The following is a 27,815-nucleotide window of genomic DNA, read 5'->3' as shown; positions in this document are numbered from 1 at the left end:
TTCCGCAGCCCCCTGCCACCCCCCCTCGCCTTCCTCGGGGGTGGGGCAATGGGGCCCCGCTCAGGGCTGTCTGACGCCAAAGCCCATGTTTATGCCACTGTACCAGGCTCAGTCTGAAGCTCTTCCAACCCAAACCGCCCCCTGAAAGCAAGTCATTCATTGAATTTATTTATTTTTATACCTTCATTTTTTTCTTATGACAAAGGTAATGTGTTGTTTTGTTGTTGTTGTTGTTGTTGTTGTTGTAAAAATTCAAACAATGCAGAAATATGTAACAGACCAATGAAAGGCCACTCTTATCTCCCAGAAATAACCACTATTAACAGTTTGCTATGCAAATTTTTTTTCTATTCCTATACTAATTATTCAGGTTCTCTCTCCAACAAATGGTACACTATACATATTTTTTTCCAGTTATAGATCTTTCTGTTAGCGCACATTTTTCTAAACAGCTGCATGATCTTTTCTTGTATAGATGTCCCATAATTTATTGAACCAGTCCAGTACACATATACATTTGGGGCACTTTTTTTGTTGTTATTTATGGTATTTTTTTGCTAGCTCAAATGCTACAAAAAAGTCTTCCATTTTGACACAACATTTCTCGGTTTATTCCTAAAAAGTACATGGAATGACATTCCCACCAACATTGTCTCTTGTGTACATGTTACGTATTAGAAATATTTTTCATGTCATTTTATGATAACTTTTCCCAAACAAAAATGTTTAATTAGTATGTAGTCAAATATATCTGTTTTTCCTTTATCACAACTGGATTCTGCTGCTTGCTTAAAGATGCTTTTCACATTCCTATAACAATCCCCGTTTTTTTCAAGCGCTTTTAGGGCTTTATTATTTACATTTAGATGTTTGATCATTTCAAAATTTATTTTCTGTACGGATGCAGCTTGATTACTCTCCAAAATCATAGTCTCTTACCCCTACATCATGTGCAAACTAATCCATCTTTTCCCTCTCTGCTTTGAAATGGCACCTCTATCCATTGAGAGAGCCTTTGAAATGGCTCTCTATCCATGAGAGCCCCACTAGAGGGTAGGCCCCACCCTCTGGGATCTGGAGAAAACCTACCATAAGGACCTGATCTTACCGGATCAACATAATAAATTTACATAAGCAATTGGGTCTATTCAAGAGAACAAAATAAGATGTGAAATAATAGGAAGTAGACAAATCATCCTTAATTACTGACTATATAACTGCAGACCTGGAAAACCCAAGAGCATCAACTAAAAAGTTATTAGAAACCATAGTAAAATTCAGCGCAATGGTTAGTTGCAGAAATAGTACTCAATACCTTTCCACATCCAAATGTAATTCAAATGGTCACAAGTCTGCTTTATGTGGTTACCTTTTACTATGCAAATAACATATCATGAATCCCTATGTTCCATGGATAATTCAAGATAAACACACACACACACACACACACACACACACACACAAAGATTTCTTGCATATTCAAGGCAGGCTTCTGTTTTCCCGTCTCTTCCTTTCTCTGAATGATTGCTTTCTCTGAGTGTGTGATATCAGTTTACCATGTTCTTGCCTACTAGATTTTCTCCCTTATCCACACTAGACATAGCCCCTCCTTTTTTTCTACTTCTGATATCTCAAATTCCCCATTTCTTCCAAATCATGGCAAGTTGGCACGTTTTGAATGCCAAGATAAGGACTTTGATCTTGATCCTGAGAGCACCCGGGAGTTATTACAGGATTTTAGGCAAGGATACAGCATAGGTTTGTGTTTTAGAAAGAACACCTAGCTGCTATATGGAGTATGGATTAAGTTGTCTTGGAAACAGGGAGAGTACTTATGACTTTTGTAGTCATCTAGGTAAGGAATGATTGTGCTTTGGCCTAGAGTGGTGGCAGGTAGTGAGAAGTGATTGAATTCAGGAGATAATAAAGAAGTAAAAAGCAATTGAACTTGAGTAACTGGATTGTGAAGAGAAGGGCAAGGAGGAGGGGAGTGTCAAAGGGAACTCTGAGGGATCTGATTTGAGAGATTGTGTGAATGGTAACCCCTTTCCCTGCTATCAGGAATAATGAAGGAAGAGTGGATTTGAGGAGCAGGTTAGGGGAGAACAGAATATTGATTTTGAGGCACCTGTGGCATGTCCCAGTGGAAATGTACCACAGGCAATTGAATATACATGTCTGAGGCTCAGATAAATGGTCTGGGCTGAGGTTATAGATCCGGGAGTCATCAGCACATTATTGGTTCTTTAATTCATGAGAAAGGGCAACAGCACCCCAATGAATGCAGAGTGCTAGAAGATACATGGGCCCACAGAAGAGCCCTGCAGCCCAACAGCATCTTTGGTATAGGTGGAGGAAAATTAGCTCATGAAAGAGTCTGATAAGGAGTGACCAAAGAGGTAGAGAGAAAACAGGCAAGGAGCGATGGCTCACGCCTGTAATCCCAGCACTTTGGGAGGCCGAGGCTGGCAGATCACCTGAGATCAGGAGTTCAATACCAGCCTTGGTGAAACCCTATCTCTACTTAAAACACACACACACACACACACACACACACACACACACACACAAATAGCTGGGTGTGGTGGAGCACACCTGTAATCCAAGCTACTCAGGTGACTGAGGCAGGACAATCACTTGAACCCGGAAGGTAGAGGTTGCAGTGAGCCGAGATCACAACACTGCACTCCACCCTGGGTAACAGACTGAGACACCATCTCAAAAAAATAAAAACCCAGTAGAAACTGTCACAAAACCAAGGGAAGAGATTGTTTCAAAAGGAGGGAGGAGTGTCGAGGTCAATAGTGATGAATGCTGCCAAGAATCAAGAAAAGTAAGACCTGAAAAAAATGTCTGGGAATTTTGACGATCAAGTGTTGGTCTCTGGTGACCTTGGAAGGAACAGTTTCAGTGCACATGTTTGTGACATAGATTGCTCATTGCTTACCCCGCTATCCATCCTCCTCTTCTTCCCTAGTAATAAGCCATCTGATCTTTAGCTAGATACATAGCATCCCCGAATAAAGGCCAAGAGGACTAGGGTCACACTCTAAGGATACAGGGTTAGTAAACTAGAAAGAACCTGGATCCGTAACAATTTCATGAAGCCAACGTGAACTGCCTACTGCTGGATTTCTTTTAGGTGAGGCAAATAAATGCATGTCTTATTTAAGCCATTGTTATTTCAGAGTCTATTCCGTGCAGCAGTTTCCTGATCGTAGTAAGTTGAGATATGAATAGCAGATATTCATGACAATGGATATGGAATGCTTTCCCAAGAAACACCTTAGCTTATTGATTTCAAGGCTCTCCCAAAATCCAGCCCCGACTGCTTTTATAGCCCTTTCCTTCTGTTTTTCTGAGCGTACTAAATACAGTTGCCTATATTCCACGTAAACAGAACGCTTCATTTTAACCAGATATGCCCTGCCTTCTCTTACCTAGGAGCCTTTGCTCATGCAATTTTGTCCCCATGGGGAGCACCCTCTGTTACAACTACCCTTCTGGTGTATCTGTGCTCTGTTACGACCTCCAACATTTTAAGTCTCACAATGTTTTAGGTCCCATTTGGGTCTTTGAGATCCTGGGGTAACTTAAAGGAATACAGAGTCAGAACCTTAGGAGATATTGTTGGATTCAAGGAAGTCAGGAAAAATCTCAATCCAAATCCATCAGAGTAATTCCCAAAGATTGTCAAACCCAAACTTCCCCAGACCCCTTCCAATTCCACCACCTTCATAACATAATACCATAAACACCCTTATCTTATGACCTGGGGATCAGAGGGCAGGAGGCAACCTTATCAGGAGAGAAAAGACAAATTAGTTCATAATCTTTACCCTTTGACCAGAGATATTTCCTCCCACCTTCTCCTTGTGAACTCTTGGAATCTTGATCTTCAGCATCCACCCATAAACTCTGAAGAACCTAGGTCACTGGGTCTCAGACCCATTTCTAGCACCCATAGATCGGTAGACAAATATCTGAGACCATATAGATCCTACGTATCAACTAAGGGGAAAGATGAAAGGCTGTTATCATCAGGCAGCTCTGTTCTGAAGATAAGGAAAGGCAAGCTAAGCATTGCTTAGTGCAGAATGCCGGGACACAGCTGTCTAATGCCACAGGCATCCAAGACTCCAGATCCCTGAAGTTCAAATGGAAAGTCCAGAATATCCCCACCACCAATCCTATCCTGGCACATCTCCCTTCTCCCAAAATATACAGAATCTGTATCTCTGAATTTTGGAAAATGCAGAGGTGATGCTGGGAGCGGGTGGCAAGGGTTTCCTTTTAAGGCTGCCCATCACTTCAGTCATTTAAACCATGCAGCTCAGCATAGAAATCAACTTTAAATTGGACATCAGACATTCTTGTTCTTCAGATTTCCATAGCCATTCCCACCATTTGAAAAGGCCTGATAATTGTTCCTTCTCCGAGGCCCCATTCCACATCCCTGTTGGACCCTTTCTGTCCCCCAACATGCTGGCAACTTCTCTCCTTTCCATTTCCAGGCTCTTGTGTTCTCTCTCTCTCTCTCTCTCTCTCTCTCTCTCTCTCTCTCTCTCTTCCCCACCCCACCCCTAGGGTCTCACTCTGTCACCCTGGTTGAAGTGCAGTAGTGTGATACCGGCTTACTGCAACCTCTACCTCCTGGGCTCAAGTGATCCTCCCACCCCAGCCTCCAGAAGTAGCTGGGACTACAGGCACATGCCACCACACCCAGCTAATTTATTATTATTATTATTTTTGGTAAAGACAGGGTTTCACCATGTTGCCCAGGCTGGTCCCAAATTCTTGGACTCAAGCGATCCACCTGCCTCGGCCTCCCAAATTGTTGGGATTACAGGCATGAGCCGCCACAACTGGCCTTTGTCCTCTTTCTTGAGCTGCTGGTAAAGTCTCATTTTTCCCCTTTTATCTGTAGGGTAGTTTAATTTACTTTGTTTCATTCCAAGCCCTAAGGGCTATCTTTCCACAGCAAAAATGACATTTTGTTAAACAAAAGACAAATTTCCCATGGATGAAGAAACCCGCTACCTACTTTTGAACTAACTCTGAGTCTCCCCTGTTCTCTGTGTATCGAGTCCTTCCTCAGCACAAGCTATGATTAGGCCATTCAACAGAAAATGAGCACCAACTACGTATTAGACACCTCTACAGAGGTGGCCATTGCTCTTAAGGGGCTTATTTTTATATTGCGTGAACACTAACCTCATTTCACACATGGCAATATTAAGAGTGAGAGAGGTAACTTACCCAAGGCAAAGCGACCAGTAGGTGGCACAGAGAGGACTTGAACCCAGGTCAGTGGAATATCAAATACCAAAGCCTCAACCACTACCCCATACTTTGTCCAGTTTTTTAAGTCCCAGAATATCCTTTCCAACGCTCTTCACAGACACGTGCTAGGCACATTACAGTATGTTTTTCATCTATGGAGGCAAGTCTAACCTGATATCCACGTGCCCATTTAGATATTGTCATAAAGTGTCATAGGAAATATAATTACGTCATTGTTATGAAATCAACATGCAGTTTTTAACGTTTGATTTTTATGAATTTCATGCTTGTACATGACAACAAACGAAATAGCACAGAAGATCATATGATAAAAACTAATAGTCCCTTGCCTCAACCCTCTCCATCTCCATCCCAGCCCCTCAAAGCCAACTTTTAACAGTTTTTAGTTTTAGCTCTACTGTTGGTTCTCTTTATAACTCTAGATAATATGTATGTTACCTTTCTTTTAAAAACAAATAGACAATATCCTACTGACTCCCAGAGATGGCAATAAAGACTTTGTTTATGTACACTCCCTCATTTTTCCCTCTACTCCCCTGCAATGGTTAACACTGATTTTTTGTTTTGGTTAATTTTGTAACTTGAAAAAAATGTACTCAGACCTCTATTTCATATTCCATCCGTTTTTGACAGGTAATTTTGACTCCAAACTTTTTTTTTTTTTTTTTTTTTTGAGTCGGAGTTTCACTCTTGTTGCCAGGCTGGAGTGCAGTGGCATGATCTCAGCTCACCACAACCTCCGCCATCTGGGTTCAAGCGATTCCCTGCCTCAGCCTCCTGAGTAGCTGGGATTACAGGCATGCCCTACCATGCCTGGCTAATTTTTTGTATTGTAAAAATACAAAAAATTAGCCGGGCGTGACAGGGTTTCTCCATGTTGGTCAGGCTGGTCTTGAACTCCTGACCTCATGATCTGCCCACCTCGGCCTCCCAAAGTGCTGGGATTACAGGCATGAGCCACCACGCCCGGCCCGACTCCCCACTTTTTTTTTTTTTTTTTTTTTTTTTTTTTTTGAGATGGAGTTTCGCTCTTGTTACCCACGCTGGAGTGCAGTGGCACAATCTCTGCTCACCGCAACCTCTGCCTCCTGGGTTCAAGCAATTCTCCTGCCTCAGCCTCCTGAGTAGCTGGGACTACAGGTGCGCGCCACCATGCCCAGCTAATTTTTGTATTTTTAGTAGAGACGGGGTTTCACCATGTTGACCAGGATGGTCTCGATCTCTTGACCTCGTGATCTACCCGCCTCGGCCTCCCAGAGTGCTGGGGTTATAGGCATGAGGCACCACGCCCGGCCTCCCCACTTTTTAAGACAAGGATATTATGGCCACAACCCTTCCCCTGCCCATTCAATGTCCCATATTGTTAGTTTTATCTTTCCTTTTACATTGCCCTGGTTGTTAACATTTACATTCTGTTGCGCAGCCACAATCAGATCTTCCCTGCTTTGTCTCCCCACGTTGACTCTACGACCTGAAAACCAATAAACAGCATTCACATTATCATGGCTATGTAAATATTTTTCAAAATCTAGCCAAGTAGTGAGCCTGGAATATACTTCCTTCTCTTCATGTTCAATGTCACAATCTTTGAGCCTCTCAGAGGAGAATGTTTCTAGCATCAAGGTCAAATTGAGTTTTTCTTATACTCTATCAGCTGTTCATAATCATTACATTTCATTTTGTCTTGTATTTGGCCAAGACTTTCTTGAATAATTACACACACACACACACACACACACACACACACACACACACACACAGAGTTTCTAAAAGCCTTTCTTTTTTCCTTGAATCATATGCTTTTATTGTATTCACTCATTCAACAAGTATTTTTTGAGTGTCGACTACGTGCCAGGTACCGTTCTAGGAGATTAGGCTAGGGCAGTGAAGAAGACAGGTAGCAATCCTTGGCCCAATGGAGCTGATTCTAGTAAGGGAGAGAGGAAAAATAATCAGATAAATCAGTAACATGTATTCAAATTAAAATGCGTGATAAGTGCTATGGAGAAAAATTTCAGTTTGAAATAGATTGGTCACAACAATATGTTGTATATTTCAAAATAGCTAGAAAAGATGACTTGAAACGTTCCCAACACAATAGAAATGATAAATGCTCGAGGCAATGGATACCATAAAAACCCTGACTTGATTATTACACATTCTGTGCATGTAACAAAACATCAATGTATCCCATAAATTTGTACAAATGTTATGTATCAATAACAAAAAATTAAAAAGTAAGTAAATAGGCCGGTCAGGGAACGACTCACTGAAAAGGTCCATGTGGGCAAAGACTTGCATAGGGTAAGAGAACTAGTCAGGTGGATACCTCAACCTCCCAAAGTGCTGGGAGGATTACAGATGTGAGCCACCACATCTGGCCTAATATGTGTTTGATAAAGTTTCTTTCATTGTTTTGTTTTCTCTATCTAGAACTCCTATTATTCAAATGTGTAACTTGCTAGATTAATCCAGCTCTCTTAAATTTTCTCTCACATTTTCTGTTGCCTTGGGTTTTTTGCCCTATATTCTGGGAGATTTCCTCAAAGTCATTTCCCAGTCCTGAAACATTTATTATTTCGGTAACTTATTTTTAATTTCTAAGGAATCTCTGTTTTCTCTGATTGTTCCTGTTTTATGGCATCTAGTTCTTGTTTTATGCATGTTATATCTTCTTGAATGTTGTTGAGAATAGTATCCGTTTTTCCCCCTGAAGTTCTCTTTTGTTTCCCAGATCCCCAAATTGCTCTAGGGTCAGTTCTAATGATTTCTTTTAGTATTTTGCTTCCATGCTACAGGCTTCCTTAATTTGCTTGAGGTTCCTTGGCTACTCATTGATATTTAAGAGGAAAGGACCGGGTGGCTGGTGGGATATTTCTCTATTGCCGTATAAGCAGAGCTGTTCTCGAGCTAGGGTTCTCTCTCATGAGGAAATCCTGAGAGGAAACTTGCTGTGGACTTGTGGGAGGTGGCAACTGACGGGTTTGGGACCCACAGATGCCAGAATGAGAAGACTTTGTTGTGATGCCAAATGCCCTAGGACAAACATGAGTGTTCCTGGGGCAGTTTGTGAAATGACAGTTTGTAAAATGTCAGAGATTTAGCCCCTGAGAGCAAGTACTGGAGCTGTCAGTGCTCCCTGTGTGGGTGCGTGGAGGTGGGAGGGGCGGGGGCGGCAGGGTTCTAACTGAAGCTGATAGTCCTTGTGCAGACCTTCAAGTATTTTCCTTTTTCTCAGCCCCACTCCCCACCCCCACCCTCCACAGGACCTGCAGATCCTGAGTCCAGAGCACCTCAGCTCCTCCCTTCTCCCTCCCCTCAGGTCTCCCTGGGACAGGGAGCTTTCCACACTTCTGACCTCTGTCATGCCTCAGCCGGCCCTCCTTCTAGCAGCTATTTACTGATCACTTACCGTATGTCAAACATTTTAAAAGTACAAACTCACTTAATCTTCAAAAGAACTTTATGAAGTAGGTGCTATTACTATTCTTATTTTATAGATGAGGAAACTGAGGCTACAGAGAGGTTAGTTAACTTGCTCAATATTATACAGTCAGTAAGTGGCAGAACTGAGATGCAAACCCAGGTGATCTGAGTCCAGAGCTTTCTCAGTCCTGCCCCAGCCTGTCTTGGCCTCTGGCTATTCTGGAGATTGTAACCTTATTATGTCTGTGGGACCCCTAAACTGTTATGGGATCCTGAGTTAGTCCCTCCCAGCACTAGGCTAAATACCAGGAAAGACCAGCATCAGGCGCTTGCCTTGCCAATCCCTCTCTCATCTCTGCTACCTTTTTAAGATGATCGATGCTAAGTGACCTTTCTCCGGCCCCAGTTACTGGGCTCCTGTGGATGTTTATAGGAAAGAAAAACCCCACCCTGAGCCAACACACCAAACAGACAGACCCAGCACTCTGGTATGTTTAGTTTCCATTCATCTTACAGCTGGATGAGGGGAAAAAAGGAAGCATGGAACCGGCCCTTCTCCAGGCAAGATGCCAGTCCCAGCTCTTGGACAATCCTGGCTTGTGTGAGCCTCAATGCCACATTCAGAGCCTTCACCACCCTTCAGGATGGTCCCTCCCTCTCAAGAGAAGGGATACCTGGAGGTTTAAAAGAGCAAGGGTTTGGAAATCGGGCTCAGATCTTCTGTACATGAACAACAGATCCAGGCCAGAGGTGGTATCATGTCTGGGTGGAGGTACCTCTTCTGTGTGAGCTTTTTGCTGACCATCCTTCTTGAACTGACATACCAGGGACCTCCTGTACCCCCTTCATCAAGCACAAAGGTCAGTTCTGGGATGAGGGAACAAAGCTTGGGGATTTGTGATAAAATTAGCTTCTTGGGGGGAATTTGGGAAGGTTGTTCAGTCCGTTTCATGACTGAGAAGCTAGAGTCAGAGAAAAGAGGTACTATTTGCTGAGCACACGTCAGGTGCTACACCAGGGGTCCCAGAATCATTATTTCATTTAGTCCTCACAGTATCTCTGTGAGCTGGGCTATATTGTTATCCCCATTATAGAGAAGAGAAAACAGAGGTTCCAAGGTTAAGACACAGGAAGTGGCAGAACCCGAATTTGAACCTAGGTCCATCTGATCTCAAATTGTCCTCATTTCCCACTGGCCCACACTGGGAAGGAAGGAGGGAGATAGATCTTGTACTTGCTGTGTGACCTCAAAATGGACGCCAGCTACTTATCATGCTTGCAGTGCATGACTGTGCTTATAAGCGCAATTCTTTACACCTGAGATCCTAAAGAAGAAAAAAATCAATATTTATCACAGTGCCTTGTACAGAGTAGGATTCAATGAATGGAGGCTGCTCTGTTATATTCTGAAGCCTTGCTACTCAAAGTGAAATCTGTGGACTAGCAGCAGCAGCATCCCATGGGAGCTTGTTAGAAAGATAAAATCTCAGCCCTCACTCCAGTCTTGCGGGATCAGAATCTTCATTTTAACAAGATCTCTAGGAGAGTCATGTGCACATTAAAGTTAGAGAAGCGTTTGTCCAGGGAGGTCCCTTGATCTCTAATCTTCTGTGAGTCTTGCATTCTGAGACTGGATAAAGCTTGCTGAAGTAATCAGGCAGGTAAACAAAATGGATGGCAGAAGCTGTTTTCCCTCTCCGGGCCTCAGTTTCTCCACCTGTATACTTTGAGCCCTGTGCAGGAATCTTGGGTTCCCAAGTAGTAGCCCATCTAGGCTGAGGACATAGTCCACCTAAAACCACCTCTTCCTGTCTTCTCTCTCAGCTGCTAATGACAAGCTATTCCGTGCGCTCCACGGTGGTGTCTCGCTATGCCCACACCTTGGTCACCTCTGTCCTGTTCAATCCACATGCTGAAGTCCATGAAGCCATCTTTGACTTGGATCTGCCTCATCTTGCCTTTATCTCCAATTTCACTATGTGAGTCTGCTTCCAAAGTCACCACTTCATTCATTTGTGCATATATTTGTTCATTCTTGCATTTTTTTTTTTCTGTCAGCAGAGCATAGCGCTTAAGAAAACGTATGCTGAGATCAGAATTCTTGAGTCTGAATCCTGGCTCTGCCTGTTTGGGACCCAGGGCAAGTTACTTCATTTCTTGGAGTCTCATTTTATACATCTACAAAGTGGGGATAAAATTAGAACCCACTTTCAAGAATTAAATGAATTAATATATGTGGACACATATGCTAAAATTAGCGCCGGGCACATATTAAGTAGTTGATAATATTAGCTTTATTACTTTTTAAACAAAGGTCTCCTGATGCTGACTGTGTGACTTACACTGCTGAGTCCAACAGAAAGACGAAGGTGAACTGCATATAGTCCCTAGTCTCAAAAAGTTCACAGCTTAACAGGGGGATATAAAAAAAGAAACTGGCCCAGCACAGTGACTCACACGTGTAATCCCAGAGCTTTGGGAGGCTGAAGTGGGAGGATCACTTGAGGCCAGGAGTTCAAGACTAGCCTGGACAACATAGGGAGAACCCATCTCTAGAAAAACACTAAAAATTAGCAGGGGCCGGGCGCGGTGGCTCACGCCTATAATCCCAGCACTTTGGGAGGCCGAGGCGCGTGGATCATGAGGTCAAGAGATCAAGACCATCCTGGTCAACATGGTGAAACCCCGTCTCTACTGAAAATATAAAAATTAGCTGGGCATGGTGGTGCACACCTGTAGTCCCAGCTACTCAGGAGGCTGAGGCAGGAGAATTGCTTGAACCCAGGAGGCAGAGGTTGTGGTGAGCCGAGATCGTGCCACTGCACTCCAGCGTGGGTAACAAGAGCGAAACTCCATCTCAAAAAAAAAAAAAAAAAAAAATTAGCAGGGCGTGGTGGCACATGCCTATAATTTCAGCTACTCAGAAGGCTGAGGCAGGAGGATCACTTGAGCATGCGAGGTTAAGGCTGCAGTGCACTGTGATCTGCACTCTAGCCTGGCTGACAGAGTGAGACTGTCTCTAAAATAGAGCGTTGGGTTGAGGAGCAGCTAGTAGATTACTTTAGTAAAGTGTGCTAGGGAAAAGGGAAGTCTGAATGTGAAATGGTTGGAATGGTGAGGTGGACCAGAAGACCATGGTGAGTTTCCCATTCCCAGGCTGGTGGAGAAAACCTCAGAAAGATGACACCTAAACTGAGGCTTGACATAGGACATCTTCACCAGGCAACCAGGGTGAGGGCAGGCCTGGAGGAATCCAAGAACAAGGAATAAAGGCACAAATGTTCCCTCAATCAGAGGAACTGCAGGTAATTCCATGTCACCGTACTGTCAGGGACAGACAAGAGGTAGAAGAGTGGTAAAAAGTGAGACATGAGACGCAGAGAAAGACGAGGCTGTGGAGGGCCTCCGATGTTAGAACACCTACTTGGGTCTCACTTAATGGTCTCTAAACCATCTCATGTGTTTGCACACCTATCAGGAAAAACTTGATCATATACTCTCAAAACATATGTACTTAGTAATTTATGCATTATATAAATATACTACTGAGCAAATATATTAGGTACATTATGAAGCATATAAATATTAATCACTAAAGGATGAGGGAAAAGCCCTATAAATAGAGTGGGAATATTATTTTCCCACTCCCGCTCCATTTGTCTCCAGCGTCCCCTGGGGCATGTGCACCCCTCTTTAGAAATAAGTATGGCCCATAATGAGGACACATGGCAAGGTTTAAACAAGGAGAGATGATTGTCAAGTGGTAGTGGGCTGGAGGGGCCAGCTAGGTGGCCAGGAGCTGAGTAGGCAAACAGGGGCAAAACCCACGTTGGGGATGCGGAAGGTGGGAGCAGAACAGCAGTGGTGGATCTGAGAGGCCATCGACAGAGAAACAACCTGACTAGTGGGGAGTAAGTCAATATAGATGGTGTTTACCTTTTTGCAGCTTGTTAGACCTGGTAGATGGCAGTGCCCTGTTGAGGTGATAAACAAGGAAGCCAGAGCAGATAAAGAGAAAGCTCCCCTCCCTGGGTCCATGTGTTCTCATTGTTCAACACCCACCTATGAGTGAGAACATGCGGTGTTTGATTTTCTGCTCTTGTGTCAGTTTGCTGAGAGTGATGGTTTCCAGCTTCATCCATTAGCATGGGGAGAAATGCCGGATATAGGTGAAGGAGAGGAAGGCAGCAAATCACACTGCCATGTGTGTACCTATGCAACAGTCTTGCATGTTCTTCACATGTACCCCAAAACCTGAAATGCAATAAATAAATAAATAAAGAGAAAGCTTAGTGAGGCCTCATTAGTCAGTATCACACCTTAGTGTGAATTACAAAAAGGCCCCTGCCTTAAGGTAGAGGGACTATCAGATTTACTAGATTACTGAGCTGAGCACAAATAGATCTGCCCTTGTTCAGCCCCACTTGTCCCTGTTAGTTGGGAGAAGGTTCTTGTGCCATCAATAATCTGTACCACCTGAAACAGCAGCCCTGGGGCAGGTCTCGGCTGTGCTGTCAAGAACCTCCTGGCACTTCCCCTGGAAAAGGATTGCGTTAGAGGAGGGGACCGGTATGGAATCAGAGCCAGGGAGCTTAGGGGAGAAGTGCTGAGGCAGTCAAGGAGGGCTTCCTGGAAGCAGGATTTCCATATGGGTAAGATTTGAAGGGCACAAGATCATTGCGTGTTGGGACCCAGGGGAATCAAGGACCAAAAAGAGCAGGCATGGGTCTGGAGTATGGGGGCTAACCAGAGAGGCCAGCAGTCAAATGATGTGAGGGCCAAGTAGTCAAGCAGAATTTGGATTTTTGCTTCAATAGAAAAAAAAACACCAAAAGAATTTTCAAAAAAAAATTAAGCAAAGCAGGCTGGAGGAAATGTTCTTGGGCAGACTCTGTGGAAAGTATGCTGGCTGGAGGCAGCACACACACAGAGGCCCCAGTGTCCTGCTGCCAGACCAGCTCCACCCTACCCGCCCCCCCCACCCCCCAGGAGACCTTGAGGAGGTGCCAGCTCGGCCCACCCCCACACTAGCCCAGCCACAGCAATACTCTGTTTCAGCTGCCTGAGTGGTCTCTTCTGCCGCCTGCCTATCTTCCCTCAGTGTTCCTGGAAGCTCCTGCCTTAGTCAAGCAACTTTCCTGATACCTGTGCCTCAGTTACTCCACTTGTAAAATAGAAACTGTGGTACTTGCCCCCTACGGACTTGCACTAACTTTCTCTAGGACACCTAACTATCACTCCTCAAAGGTCAGCTCGGACCCATCCCTCCCCTTTGCAAGATTTGTCCAAGAACGCTCCATTCACCATGGCAAAAAGTCTTTGCGGCTGTATGAGCTCATTGAGTCTTGTGTTCAAAGCCCCCTATACTCTAGGCCCACTCTTCCACTCCAACTTTCTCTCCATACCTCCCTTCTCTGACCGTCCACTCCAGCCAAATTTAACTACTTGCTGTCCCCTGAAACACACTCTGTGTTTTCCTGCTGTCTGTCCAGGATGTCCACTCCACAGATAATTGTAGAGTACCTCCTCAGTGCCAAGCCATATTCCAGGCACCACAGATACAGCAGCAAATAAAGTTGTAAGAGTCAGTCAGATCGCGGATGTCTTCTAAAGATGGAGGTGAAAATCCCTGATGGATCGGATGTGGACTGTCAAAGAGTAGTATCCAACATGACTCTAAGATTTTTAGCTGAGCAACCATGTCCTGAAACAAGGATACCAGAGGAGGAGCAGATTTGGGAGGGGAGAGTTATCAGGAGCTCAGTTTTGGATATGTTCAGCTCGAGGTGTCTGTGGAACATTCTAGTGGAGATGTCAAGTAAGCAACTGGCTGTATGGGTCTGGAGTTCAGGGCACAAGTCCACAATGGAGATAGAGATTTGGGAGTCATCTGTGTCTAAATGGTATTTAAGGCCATGGTGCTAAATGACATCACCTAGAGAGTCAACGTAGAAAGAACATAGGATGGACGGGGAGAGGAGGGAATAAAAGGTTGACAACAGAGCCTTGGAGTGTTCCAAAGGTTTAGAGGTCAGGAAGAGAAAGAGCCAACAGAGGAAACTGAGAAGGTGTGGCCAGTGAGGATCATCCAACCATATCCACCCTGTCTTTCAGGCCTGGCTTCAAGGCTACGTTCTCTGGGACCCCTTCCTGAAGACTTGGGCAAAAGTGTTCTCGCCCTTCTATGAGCTTCTTTTTACTTTATTAGCTTCCTTAGAGAAATAGGGAAAACGGGGGTAAGCAAGTCTGAGCTCCCTGCAGACAAGGCCTCCTCCTTAGTCAGGCCCAGAAGCCTTTGCAGCAACTCGTACGCTTCTTTCACAATTGTTACCACTTATACCACCCGTATTATTTACTTAATATATTTTATATTAATATGGCGGCATTACTGAATTTTTTTTCAATAGGTATATTTTCTGGGTTAGTCTTATTCTGAGCAGCAATATCTATGAGATCACGGGTTTAATGTGCTCGTTGTATTTTTAGTAAACATTACTGTAAATACAGAACAATTATAATAAAAACATTCCGTTATATCATACCTAACATTACGTTGCGTGCCAAAGGTAGAATTCATTCAACACTTTGGGAAACACGAAACTCTAACACCAGATCCACCATATGCTGTGTGGCCTCTGTTTCCCCATCTGACACACGGAGATAACGGTAACTACCGCGCTCTGTTTATCTCCCTTTGCTTTTCTCTCCTTTTCCTGCCGCTCCCACTGGGGCTTGCTGGCACTGTGCTGTTCTTTCTCTTTCCCTATCTCTATCCCCCTCCTCTTTCTACCTATGTGCTTCTTGCTCTGTCTCTGACCAACTCTTTATTTTCTGTCTCTGCTGTCCCTCCTCTTTCTTGACCCCTCAGGACCATCAACAATAAAGTCTACATTGCAGAAGTCAAAGAGAAGCACCAGGCAAAGAGAATCTACGAAGAATCCCATCAGCAGGGAAAAACAGCTGCTCACGTAGGCATCAGGTAAGGCCCCATCCAGTCCAAACATGACTTAATCATCTTAGCTGTGTGACCAGGGGAGATGCACCTTCTTTCTGGGCCTCAGTCTCCATCTCTGTAAAGTGGGGACATGACGTCTGCTTCACAGGATCATGTGAAGATGATGTGAATTAATGAATATCCAGGCCTGTAACAGAGTGGGTGGTCAATAGATGGAAATTTACTTCCCCATTTCCACTTTTCTACTGTCAGCAGATTGTGGCTTATTTAAGAACTGGCACCTTCCGGGAAGGTTACATGCAAGTGAGATTTTTCTAAATTGAATTTTGTTTCCTGAGTTCCATTCAGCCGGCAGAAATGTATTGTCTTCCTTCAGTGTTTCCTCCCAGCTTCCAAGAGAGTTTCCGGGAGCAAAAAACTTGAGCTTTGCCTCCAGCAAACTGAGTTACTGCCATATACACCAGCTCCTTCAAAATCACAGGGTAGGGGATAGTGGGAGGGGCTGTTAGAAGGGGATGAGGCATTGTAGGTAAATTGAAAACTCTTTTGTAAGATGAATCATTAGACTCTAGTTGATCTGTTCTAGATGCAGATTTTCACGGACTAAGTTCCCTTAAGACTGGGCCACCTGTGAGATAATTTCTCAAGCAGAATATTTAGGAGGTTGAATGAGGGAAGGAGGGAGAGACAGACTGATGAGTGCGTGCATGGATGACAGACCATGGGCCAGTGACTCAGTTGAACGAGAAGCCTAGTCAGGTCTGCTGGGACCAGGGTTAGGGGGAGCAAAACTAGGCCATTTAATAGCCCCTGTACTCCTCAGAAGATACCTTTCTCTTCCCACCCTCCCTTTCCTGCCCAGAGACCGGGAATCAGAGAAGTTCCGCATCTCCACCAGCCTGGCAGCACGCACAGAGGTGACTTTTTCCCTGACCTATGAGGAACTGCTTCAGCGGCACCAGGGCCAGTACCAGCTGGTGATGAGCCTCAGGCCCGGCCAATTGGTGAAGAGGCTGAGCGTAGAGGTTACAGTGTCAGAAAGGACAGGCATCTCCTATGTGCACATACCACCCCTGAGGACCAGCCGCCTGTGCAGCAATACCCATGCAAGTATGTGGGCAGCACTATGGGTCACCCATCAGACATGGCCTTCCCTGATTGAGAACCTTCCCGATTCCATTGGGTTTCCCTCTAGTGTCACTTCTGCTATGTAGTCACTGCCAAGTTCCTTACTGATTCAGTGAGAAGAGGGCATGTTTGAAGTTGAAAATAGTTGGTTTTAACTTTGGCCTGGTCCTGAAAGGTTGTATGACCTGGCACATTACAAACTTTACAGACTATTGATTTCCCTGGAAAAAGCATTAGTGATAAGGGAGGGCTTGTTGGGTGGGCTCATGAAGTTAAATCATGAATTAACCATGCTGAAGGTTGTAGAAGCCATGCTGGCCAAATCGTGCTTTTCCCTGGATCCCCAGAGAATGGCAGGACAGTGAGCGCACAGCAAGTGCAGGCTCCCTGGAGGACACAGTCTCATGCCCTGGAGGGAAGAGGTGTCCTGCCTGAACAGGCTTGCTTCACATTTCACCCAGACGTTTTGGAAGGCCAGACTGGCTAGATCAGAATCACAACATGGGCTCCTAGAAGTGCAGATTCCTGGAGCCCAGCCTTCAGGGTCTGGTTCAGTAGCATGGGGGTGTGGCCCGGGAAGCTGTGTCTTTAACCAGTGTCAGGTGGCCTTGATGTCCAGCCAGGCTGGAGAACCACGGAGCTGGCCTGCTCACCTCATCTGAGAGATGGGAGGACAGGCACAGAGAAATCCCCAGCGCATGTGTCCACCCGTATAAAGCTGTTTAGCATCGGAGGTCCCACCTGGTTCGACCCTGTTGACCCAGAGAGGCCCTGTGGTGGACAGCGGGTGTAGCACACACAGACAGACACACACTGGAACCAAATCCCAGTGCTGACACTCCCCTAATGTGGGACCATCAAAGCCAGTCACTCCGTTGCTCAACTTCACTTTTCCCATGTGTAAAATGGATGAGACGGCATCTACAGCCCAGGACCATTGTGAGACTTTGAGAGAATGCCTCCCTCCACATTATGTGGTAGGGAGAAGATTGCGCGGTCACCGTACTCAGTGGCATTAGGTGGCACTCACTGAGATGCAGCTATGGCTCCAAACACTTTACATGAATGGCCTCGTTTATTTCCCACAAGCACTGCCTGTGAAGTAGGAGCCGTGGTCATGCCTGTGCTGTAGATGAGGAGCCAGAGGCTTACAGGGACACAGCAGCAGCAGGGACCTGGGCCCACAGGCCATCTGCGTCCCTGCAGCCTGAACTCTTCAGCCCTAAGCTATAAATGGCAGGTCCCTCCCCCATTCTCCTTAAAGGTTAAAACAGAGGGTCGAACCAATCCTGTGGGGGAGAAAGCAGAACAAAGAACTCCGAGAGGAAGGAAGCCAAGGGAATGTATGTGAACAGGCGCCTCAGAGAGTGTGGGGCTCCGTGTGCCCCTGAGCTTCCTGACAGCTGTAGCAGGAAGGAGGGGGAGTAGAATTCCCAAGGTTCCATTTTCTCGTAAAAAGGGAGGCACAGAGACATTTCTAAATGGACATTTGTCTTGGATTCCAGAGGAGATGATCTTTGTGGCCAGCTCAGCAAACATCCGGGACCAGAGATTCATCTGTGATTTCATGAGACTCTAAAAGGCTTGCTCTCACACGTGATGCCCAGAGTCAGCAGGCAGAAAGAAAAGAAGAAATAGTACATCTCATCCAGAAGACAACCTTGCTAGGCTGCTGTCTCCCACAGCAGTGGGGGGAAGGGAGGAGACCCAGACCTTGTCTGTGTGTCTGTCTGTCTCCTGGACACACACTGAGTGCACTGCCTCTCTGGGAAGAGACGCTGGCTGCTGGTCTACCTCAGGACACGCCGTGTCTCCAAAGACTGGGTCCCAGGTTGCATGGGCAGTGAGGCAGGGTGAGGTTTCCAGTGAGGATCACACTGCCAGGGCCTGGGAGCTGAGGGCCAGGCTGAGTCTGTCCAGTTGGGCTTGATGGAGGAGGCAGAAAGGAGCTGACTGTGGGACTGGAAGAGGATCGCGGGGCAGGTGGAAGGGTGTTGTAGGCAGGAGGCGCCAGAGGTTGGCCAGGAGTTACACTTCTCACCCTCCCCAGATAGCACCCCTTACCCCTTGTGCTGCCCTTTCCCTGGCTCGTCTGTCTGGTGTGCCCTCTGTACCACCCTGCCCCAATCTTCCCCACTCATACAGGTGAGGTGGATTCACCCCCATCCACCAAGATCGAAAGGGGAGAGACCTGTGTTCGAATCACCTACTGCCCCACGTTGCAAGACCAGTCAGCCTTCTCTGGCTCAGGCATCATGGCCGACTTCCTGGTGCAGTACGATGTGGTCATGGAGGACATCATTGGAGATGTGCAGGTGAGGGGGTCTCGGGAAAGGGGAGAAAGGGTTGGCTCTGGGGTCAGACAGGCCTGAGCAATGATCGGGCCTCTCCAAGTTGTTCACTCTAGTGTCCCTAGGGGTAAGCGAGAGCTAGCAAACAAGGATACACTGACGTGAAAAGACACATGGCTTCCGCCTTGGGAGGCACACTGAATCCCCCAAAGGGTTGGAGACCTGGAACTGTCTTCACTGAATCAAGTGCTCAAAGGACCCATCCCTAACTGAAGCAAGTCATAGCCCACTCGAAGAAAGTCCTTCTGCAAAGTGAACCCTTGGCCACTAATTGGGCGCCCATGCTCATGGGCTCTCATGCGTTCTGCAGCTCCTATGCTCTCCTGTGTTCTCTGGGGCTTCCTTGCTCTCTCTAGGCTTTTAACAATCCTTTTTGCTTCAGTGGAGTCGTCTGGCTAACAGGGGGCCCTTCAATTCTGAGCTTCCACACTCACGAAAAACAGCAGAGGTCCCACGCTCTCTCAGACGGGAATGCACAGAGCTCTGATCCCAGGGGTCTGGCTTGAGCACGAGGATCACGGGGCAGCCTGAGACATCTGCTCCCACCCCACATCTCCCACCACAGGACTCTCAACCCCAGCACACAAACCACCCTCCAGCTGCCCCACGCCTCACCACACCTTTCTCCAAAGCACCCGAGCCTGCCTCTCGTCTGTGTGAGCATTTGCTCATGGTGGCTGCTGCCCTGAGAATGACTTCTTCCTCCGTGCTCCACTACTCAGCATCCTTGTGTTCCTGAAAGCCTGCCAAAACACCTCCTCCTTGTAGACTGCAATCCATCAGCAATTCCTTTGTCTGCCCTGGACTAAAAGTGTCCTGTGGTTAAATCTCTTCTCATGCATCATCCATTCATTCATTCATTCATTTGTTGAATGAATAGGAGGACTAGGCCAGTCCTGTACTCATTGACTCTGACAACTCCGAAGCGAGTCAGACACAGCCACTCATCTCCCTCTGCCGTCTCCCCATCCTGAAGCAGCCAGATACGCAGAGCCTTGACAGCCATGAATGTTTAGGTGCTATGTATAAGTCTGTCATGGGTTCTGTGGGGGTGCCAGCGGGGGAGGGTTTCAGGAACATCACCCTAAAGGAGTTATAATTTAAGTGAGCATGGGAAAAATGAATCAGATGTATCTGCAAGTCGGTTGATAAGGTGAAGGGAAAAGCATGCAGAGAGAAGGAACAGAATGTGCAGAGGCACAGAGGTGTGGCTCAGTCTGTTGTGTAGGGGGAGTAGAAGTTATTCTCTTGTCAGGATAGGAGCTGAGGGTACCTTGCCAGCAGGTGGCAGCAGGGGCTTTACCCGGGTGTTCTGCCATGTGGGTGTGTTTAGGTCACGGAGGCATTCCTCCGCTGTTCATTCTTTACCATTGCCACAGCTGCCTGCAGTCGAAATATAGATGGAAGGCATGGGATTAGGCATTGACTAGTACAACCAGGAACTCCCATGCACCGTGAGCCCTGACCCCTGCTGTTACCCCACCAGGAGCACTCCGTTCAGCGCCCACTTCCTACTTGAGTGTGCCCCTCATTCACAGCTCAGCACATGCACCCGCTGGGGATCACTAGGCACCTAATCTGTGTCATACACTTTATTGCGTTGGCCAACGTTGGGAGCTCCCAAGGGTATCACACATGCAGCCTACTTACCGTCTCTGGGTGAGACACAGGAACCCAATACGGCCACTAGGGTAGAAGTGTCCCTTCCATGACACACAGGTAGGATGGAAGCCATAATGAAGAGGAAGGGCAGTCCGAGAAGGTTTCCTGGAGGAGACCAAGGCTGACCTGTGATCTAAGGAATGAATAAAAGTGGGCCACGGAAGGCGGCCTGTGGGAGGGAAAGGCATTCCAGCAGAGCAGTGGCTGCACGAGAAAAGAAACAGGCTAAGACTCACTGAGCATGTGTAGGGAATTACAAATAGCTTGGCATTCTGGAGCAGAGATGTGAGATGAGAAACCCAAAGAGCCACATAGAAGGCTGGAGAGTGCTGCAGGGCAACACAAGGAACATGGCATTTGTCCTGTAGGTGACCAGGGAGCCATGAGAGAAAATGACGTTGCGAGGTTGTGTTTACAGGGTCCCAGCCGCTGCCTCTGAGCAGCATGGATGGGAGAGGCCACGTAGAAGAGGGGAACCTGAGAAAAATGAGACCTGAGCGTGGGCTTGGTCAGTGAGGGATGAAGAGGAGGGTGGCCCGGAGAAGTATCCAGCAGAGAAAGGCAACAGGAATTGGAGGCTGATTGGCTGCAGGGAATGGGGCCCACCCGAGGATTGAAGGCAACGCTGAGATTTGTCTCCAGAGTGACCATGTGGATGACGGTGCCCCTGACTGGGAAGGCATACAAGGGCCACGTAGGGGCAGGACAACGAATTCACTGTTTGGGCAGGATGCATGGGAGGCTTCTTGAGACCAAGTGGGGCACAGGTCCAGCAGTGAGTGTGTACCCACCGGTGAGGGGCAATTGTGGGAGCCCTAGATGGGGGAAGAGATTTGGAGTGACTGGTAGGGGTCCTGTGGTGGAAGCCAAGTGACAGAGGGAGGTCACCCAGGGAGTGTGTGTGGAGCCAGAAGGGACGATCCCTCAAGGCACAGCTGAGGTGGAACGGCCCGATCCAGCAGCTATGGATCCCCTCGGCCACCCCATCGGCTGCACACAGCCTACCCAGAGCCCCAGTCCCCAGCAGTTCACTCCATTGAGCTCCACCAGCATGATCATTTTCTTCTCATGCTTTGACCTGACAAATATTGGGAAGCACTGCGAAGGGAGTGGGCAGACAGAGGCGGCAGAGAATAGGGAGAGCTTGCTGTCGCAGATGGCAGCGAGAAACACCTTTTCAAGACAGCATTTGTCATCCATGTTCAACTGTGACGTACACGGGCGGGGGAGGTAGTCCCAAGAGACTCAAAATACAGCCATTGGGGTTATTTGTTTTAGTAAAGTTGTTATTTTTCATTTTTGTGGGTACATGGCAGGTGTATTCATGGGGTAAGTGAGATGTTTTGGTACAGGCATGTGATCCGTAATAATCGCATCACGGGGTACCCATCCCCTCAAGCATGTGTCCCCATGTTACAAACAATCCAGTTATACTCTTTGACTTATTTTTAAATGTACAGTTAAATTGTTATTGACTATAGTCACCCTACCATGCTATCAAATACTAAGTCTTATTCATTATTTCTCACTTTTCTTTGTACCCATTAACCATCCCTGCCTTCCCCCAATCTCCCCACTACCCTCTACCCTCAGCCCCTGGTAACCTATCTTCTACTCTCTACCTGCATGACTTCAACTGCTCTCATTTTTTAGTTCCCACTAATGATTGACAACATGTGAGATTTGCTTTTGTGTGCCTGGCTTATTTCATGTAGCATAATGATCTTCAGTTCCATTCATGTTGTTGCAAATGACAGGATCTCATTCTTTTTTATGGCTGAATAGTACTCCATTGTGCGTATGTACCACATTTTCTTTTTCCATTCATCTGTTGATGGACATTTATGTTGTTTCCAAGTCTTGCTATTGCGAACAGACTGTAATAAAAAGGAGGGTGCAGATATCTCTCGGGTATACTGATTTTCTTTCTTTTGGGTGTGTACCCACCAGTGGAGTGGCTGGATTGTATGATGAAGCTCTTAGTTTTAGTTTATTGGAAGCTCCACACTGTTCTCCATACAGTTGTACTAATTTCCATGCCCACCAACAATGTATGGGGTTCCCTTTTTTCCACATCCTCGCCAGCATTTCTTATGGCCTGTCTCTTGGGTAGAAGCCATGTTAGCTGGGATGAGATGATATCTCATTGTAGTTTTGATTTTCACTTCTCTGATGATCACTGATGTTGAGTACCTTGTCATATGTCTGTTTGCTATTTGTATGTCTTCTTTTGAGAAATATCTCTTCACATCTTTTGCCCTTTTTTGATTGTATTTTTAAATTTCTTCCTATGGAGTTGTTTGAGCTCCTTATATTCTGGTTATTAATCCCTGGTGAGATAGACAGTTTGAAAATATTTTGTCTCATTCTGTGGGTTGTCTCTTCACTTCGTTGATCATTTCCCTTGCTGTGCGGTAGCTTTTTAACTTGATGCTATCCCATTTGTCCACTTTTAGTACGGTTGCCTGTGCTTATTGGGCATTATTCAAGAAATTTTTGCCCAGACCAATGCCCTGGAGATTTCCCCAAGGTTTTCTTGTAGTATTAATAGCATCATAGTTTGAGTTCTGGGATTTAAGTCTTTAATCCATTTGGATTTGATTTTTTGTTATGGTGAGAGAGAGGTCTAGTTTCATTCTTCTACATATGGATATCCAGTTTTCCCAGCACCATTTATTGCAGCGACTGTTCTCTCCCCTGTGTATGTTCTTGGCACCTGTGATGAAAATCAGTTCACTACAGATTAGTGTATTTCTGAGTTCTCTATGCTTTTCCGTAAGTCTATGTGTCTGTTTCTCTCCCAGTACCAATCCGTTTTTGTTGCTGTTGCTATTGCTCTCCAGTATAATTTGAAGTTAGACAACGTGATTCCTCCAGTTTCGTTCTTTTTGGCTTAGGATAGCTTTGGCTACTCTGGGTCTTTTCTGGTTCCATTTAAATTTTAGAATTGCTTTTTCAATGTCTGTAAAGAATGTCTTTGGGATTTTGATAAAGGTTGCTTTGAATCTGTAGATTGCTTTAGGTAGTATGGACATTTTAACACTATTGATTCTTCCAATCCATGAATATGGAATATCTTTTCATTTTTTGTGTGTGTCCTCTTCAGTTTCCTTTAACAGTGTTTTATACTTTTCATTATAGAAATGTTTCACTTCTTTGGTTAATTCCTAGTACTTAATTTTATTTGTGCCTATTATAAATGGGATTTCTTTTCAAATTTCTTTTTCAGATTGTTCACTGTTGACATATACAAATCCTAGTGATTTTGTTTTGTTGATTTTGTACCCTGCAACTCTACTGCATTTATTTATCAGTTCTAATATTTATTATAGGATCTTTAGGGGTTTCTAAGTATGAGATCATATCATCTGCAAACAAGGATAATTTGACTTCTTCCTTTCCAATTCAGATGCCCTTTACTTCTTTTTCTTGTCTGATTGCTCTAGGTAGGCCTTCCAGTACTTCGTTGAGTAACAGTGGTGAAAGTGGGCATCTGTGTCATGCTCCAGACCTTAGGGGAAACGCTTTCAATTTTTTCCCATTTGGTATGATACTAGCTGTGGGTCTGTCATATATGGCTTTTATTATGTTGAGGTATGTTCCTTCTATTCCCAGTGTTTTGAAGGTTTTTGTCATGAAGAACTGTTGAGTTTTATTAAATGCTTTTCCAGCATTAATTGAAATGATCACATGGTTTTTGTCCTTCATTCAGTTGATATAATATATCAAATTGCTTTGCATATGTTCACCCATCCTTACATCCCAGTGATAAATCCCACTTGGTCGTGATGATCTTTTGAATGTGTTATTGAGTTCAATTTGCTAGTATTTTGTTGCAGATGTGTGCATCCATATTCATCAGAGTCATTGGCCTATAGTTTTCATTTTTTGATGTGCCTTTGTCTCGTTTCAGTATCAGGGCAATACTGGTCATGTAGAATGAGTTTGGAAGTATTCCATCCTCTTCTATTTTTTGGAATAGTTTGAGTAGGATTGATATTAGCTCTTCTTAAACTGTTTTGTAGAGCCAGGAGCTGTGGCTCAAGCCTGTAATCCCAGCTCTTAGGGAGGCAGAGGGGGAAGGATAGCTTGGGCCCAGGAGTTTGAGACCTGCCTGGGTAATATAGTGAGACCCCGTTCTGAACAAAAAGAAAAACAACAAAAAGACAAAAATCAACAACAACAACAAAAATAAGCATAAGTGTGTTGTAGAATTCAGCCATGAAGCCATCAGGTCCTGGCCTTTCTTTACTGGGATACTTTTTACCATAGCTTTGATCCTGTTGTGTGTTATTGTTCTGTTTGTGCTGTGAATTTCTTCATGCTTCACTCATGGTAGGTTGTATATGTCTAAGAATTTGTCCATTTGTTCTAGATTTTCTTTTTGTTAATTTAACTTTTATGTTCAGGGGTACACATGCAGGTTTGTTATATAGGTGAATGTGGGTCGTGGAGGTTTGTTGCACAGATTATTTTGTCACCCTGGTATTAACCCTAGTACCCATTAGTCATTATTAGTTTTTACTGTTTTTATTTATTTATTTATTTATTTAGAGATGGAGTTTCCCTCTTGTTGCCCAGTCAGGAGTGCAATGGTGCAATCTTGGCTAAATGCAACCTCACCTCTTGGGTTCAAGTGATTCTCCTGCCTCAGCATCCCAAGTAGTTGGGATTACAGGCACCTGCCACCACGCCCAGGTAATTTTTTTTTTCTTTTTTCTTTTTTTTTTTTTTTTTTTTTTTTGTATTTTTAGTAGAGACAAGGTTTTACTATGTTGGCCAGGCTGGTCTCGAACTCCTGACCTAAGGCAGTCACCTGCCTCGGCCTCTCAAATTGCTGGGATTACAGGCATGAGCCACCATGCCCAGTCCATTAGTTATTTTTGTTTGTTTGTTTGTTTGTTTGTTTGTTTGTTTGTTTTGAGACAGAGTTTCACTATTGTTGCCCAGGCTGGTGTGCAATGGTGCAATCTTGGCTAACAGCAACCTCGGCCTCCTGGGTTCAAGCGATTCTCCTGCCTCAGCCTCCCGAAAAACTGGGATTACAGGCATGCAATAGTATGTCCAGTTTTGTATTTTTTTGTAGAGACGAGGTTTCTCCATGTTGGTCAGGATGGTCTCAAACTCCCAACCTCAGGTGAGCCGCCTGCCTCAGCCTCCCAAAGTGCTGGAATTACAGGTGTGAGCCACCACGTCTGGCCCCCTTCCTGATTCTCACTCTGCTACCACCCTCCACCCTCTGACAGGCCCCAGGGGGTGTTGTTCCCCTCTACGTGTCCATGTGTTCTTGTCACTTCGCTCCCACTCATAATTGAGGACATGCGGTATTTGATTTTCTGTTTCTGTGTTAGTTTGCTAAGGATAATGACCTCCAGCTTCTTCTCTGTTCCTGTTAAAAACCATCTCATTGTTTTTAAGGGTTGCATACTATTTCATGGTGTATATATACCATATTTTCTCATCCAGTCTACCATTGATGGAAATTTAGGTTGATTCCATGTTTTTGCCATTGTATATAGTGCTGCAATGGACATACATATGCATGTGTCTTCATAATAGAAAAACATATGCCCCTTTGATTATATACCCAGTAATGGGATTGCTGGGTCAAATGTTATTTCTGATTTTAGGTTTTTGAGGAATTGCCACACTGTCTTCGATAGTAGTGGAACTAATTTACACTCCCATCAACAGTGTTTAAGCATTCTGTTTTCTATGCAACCTTGCCTACATCTGTTGTTTTGGACTTTTTAATAGTAGCCATTCTGACTGGTTGTGAGACAATATCTCATTGTGGTTTTTATTTGTGTTTTTCTAATGATCAGCAATGTTGAGCTTTTTCTTCATATGATTGTTAGCTGCATGTATGTCTTCTGAGAAGTGTCTGTTCATCCCTTTCCTTACTTTCTAATGTGACTGTTTTTTCTTGTAAATTTGTTTAAGTTCCTTATAGATGCTGCATATTAGACCTTTGTCAGATGCACAGTTTGCAAACATTTTCTTGTGTCTGTTCGCTATGTTGATAGTTTCCTTTGCTATTTAGAAGCTGTTTAGTTTAATTGGATCCCACTTGTCCATTTTTGCTTTTGTTGCAACTGCTTTCGGCAGTTGCAACATCATTATGAAATCTTTACCCTTTCCTATGTCCAAAATGGTATTGCCTAGGTTGTCTTCCAGGGTTTTTATAGTTTTAGGTTTTACATTTAAGTTTTTAAACCATCTTGAGTTCATTTTTGTGTATGGTGTAAGGAAGGAGTGCAGTTTCATATTTCCACAAATGGCTTGCCAGTTATCCCAGCACCATTTACTGAATAGGAAACCCTTTCATCACTGCTTCTTTTTGTCAGGTTTGTCAAAGATGAAATAGTTGCAGGTGTGTGGCCTTATTTCTGGGTTCTATATTCTCTTCTAGATTTTCTAACTTATTGGCATATAATTGCTCATAGTAGGCTCTAATGATCCTTTGAATTTCTGCAGTGTCATTTTGTAATGTCTACTTTTTCATCTCTGCTTTTATTTATTTGGATCTTCTCTTTTTTTAGCTAGTCCAGGTAGAGATTTGTCGATTTTGTTGAACTTTAAAAAAAAAACCTCTTTTTGTTTCCTTGATCTTTTGTATTTCTTCTTTTCAATTTCTTTATTTGTGCTCTAATCCTTATTATTTGTTTTCTTCTAGTAGTTTTGGATTTAGTTTGCTCTTGCTTTTCTAGGTCCTTAAGATGCATCATTATGTTGTTTACATTTTTCTTCTTATGTGGTGTAAGCACTTGTAGCTATAAAGTTCCCTCTGAGTCCTTCTTTTGCTGTATCCCACAGGTTTTGGTATATTGTTTCTCCATTGTCATCTGTTTTGAGAAATTTTTCAATTTCTTTCTGAATTTCTTCATTGACCCACTGCTCATTCAGGAGCATATATTTCTATAGCTTCCAAACTTCCTCTTGTTATTGATGTCTACTTCTGTTCCATTGTGGTCAGAGAAGATGCTTGA

At 44.8% G+C, this 27,815-nt stretch overlaps 1 protein-coding gene across 1 annotated transcript in view; it reads left to right on the top strand.

Moving 5' to 3' along the window:
• Nucleotides 1–9,412: 9,412 nt before the first annotated feature.
• The window catches only part of ITIH6 (inter-alpha-trypsin inhibitor heavy chain family member 6), a 39,109-nt gene continuing 20,706 nt past the window's right edge, over nt 9,413–27,815 (top strand). Inside the window, exons 1-5 of the mRNA XM_003943707.4 lie at nt 9,413–9,590; nt 10,555–10,709; nt 15,599–15,709; nt 16,548–16,795; nt 18,959–19,128. Of these exons, the coding sequence (XP_003943756.1) occupies nt 9,489–9,590; nt 10,555–10,709; nt 15,599–15,709; nt 16,548–16,795; nt 18,959–19,128 (786 nt within the window). The 5' untranslated portion in view covers nt 9,413–9,488. The remainder of the gene's footprint in view (nt 9,591–10,554; nt 10,710–15,598; nt 15,710–16,547; nt 16,796–18,958; nt 19,129–27,815) is intronic.

This window comes from Saimiri boliviensis, chromosome X (genome assembly GCF_048565385.1).
Source record: "Saimiri boliviensis isolate mSaiBol1 chromosome X, mSaiBol1.pri, whole genome shotgun sequence".
Classification (NCBI taxonomy): Eukaryota; Metazoa; Chordata; class Mammalia; order Primates; family Cebidae; genus Saimiri; species Saimiri boliviensis.
Note: the sequence above shows the minus strand (reverse complement) of the source record. Positions and strands in the feature narration are given on the sequence as shown.